This window comes from Morus notabilis, unplaced genomic scaffold (assembly GCF_000414095.1).
Source record: "Morus notabilis unplaced genomic scaffold, ASM41409v2 C11335368, whole genome shotgun sequence".
Lineage (NCBI taxonomy): Eukaryota > Viridiplantae > Streptophyta > Magnoliopsida > Rosales > Moraceae > Morus > Morus notabilis.
In genome coordinates this window covers 1-881 of record NW_010385503.1, presented here as the reverse complement: position 1 = coordinate 881, position 881 = coordinate 1, and the positions used below count along the sequence as shown (strand labels likewise).

The 881-nt window shown below is 35.4% G+C and overlaps 1 protein-coding gene across 1 annotated transcript; it reads left to right on the top strand.

The window, feature by feature from the left end:
* Window positions 1-49: 49 nt before the first annotated feature.
* Window positions 50-878, top strand: LOC112094929 (guanine deaminase-like; the record flags this gene model as incomplete). The annotated part of the gene is made up of 3 exons (XM_024176630.1): window positions 50-122; window positions 261-451; window positions 826-878. Coding segments are annotated over 3 exons (317 nt in total), but the record flags the coding sequence as incomplete, so codon positions are not given.
* Between the last annotated feature and the right edge of the window lie 3 nt (window positions 879-881).

Here is an 881-nt window from a genome sequence, read left to right as displayed (position 1 = left end):
TAATTGGTTATATTTTCCCATAGATTGTAGAAAAAATTGATGATCTGTCTTACTTTCTGCAGTTGTGGAGGCAAAAGACGGTACCATCTCCGTGGCGTCTGCATTTCCCGGTCACCAAGATGGTAAATGCTAAATCCATAACTCTAACATCTCATTATTTGCTTTGTCTTTTGTTATAAAACAGAGCAATTTGCAAAATTATCAGAGCTGATCATTCACAATTGTAGTGCCTTTTTTAATCTCTTTTGAATGTTAATTAGTTGTGCAGGACAGAGACCACAAATTCTTGACACAAGCAGTGGAAGAAGCTTACAAAGGAGTTGACTGTGGAGATGGAGGTCCATTTGGCGCGGTCGTTGTTAGGAATGATGAAGTTGTAGTGAGTTGTCACAACATGGTTTTGAGAAACACTGATCCTACTGCCCACGCAGAAGTCGCTGCTATAAGAGAGGTTAGGCTAAGAAACTATCTAAATCTAAACTTTCTAGGGAAAAAAGGAAAAGAAAAGGAAAGAAAATCTTTGTTAGAATTTTGTTAGATATTGCTTCTTGTTCAAGTCCTTATGGAGTTTTATTTTTATAATTGGTTTCTGCATTAAGTTTCCAAGTATATTGATCTTGTATTGTATGAAATTATATGGAGTTGTATCTTGTTATCAGGAACTCAAAAATTAGTTGCTCAAGTTTTCATTTTATATTGAGTGATAGATTTCTCTCATGGTGTTGCCTGTTATTAGAAAATTATTGAGGAAATTCTCTTTAGTTTCTTCTTTTGATCCCTTCTCTTGTTGCTGATACCATGTTTTGTGGGTGTATTTTATTGCAGGCTTGCAAAAAGCTCAATCAAATTGAGCTCGCAGACTGTGAAATCTATGCATCTTG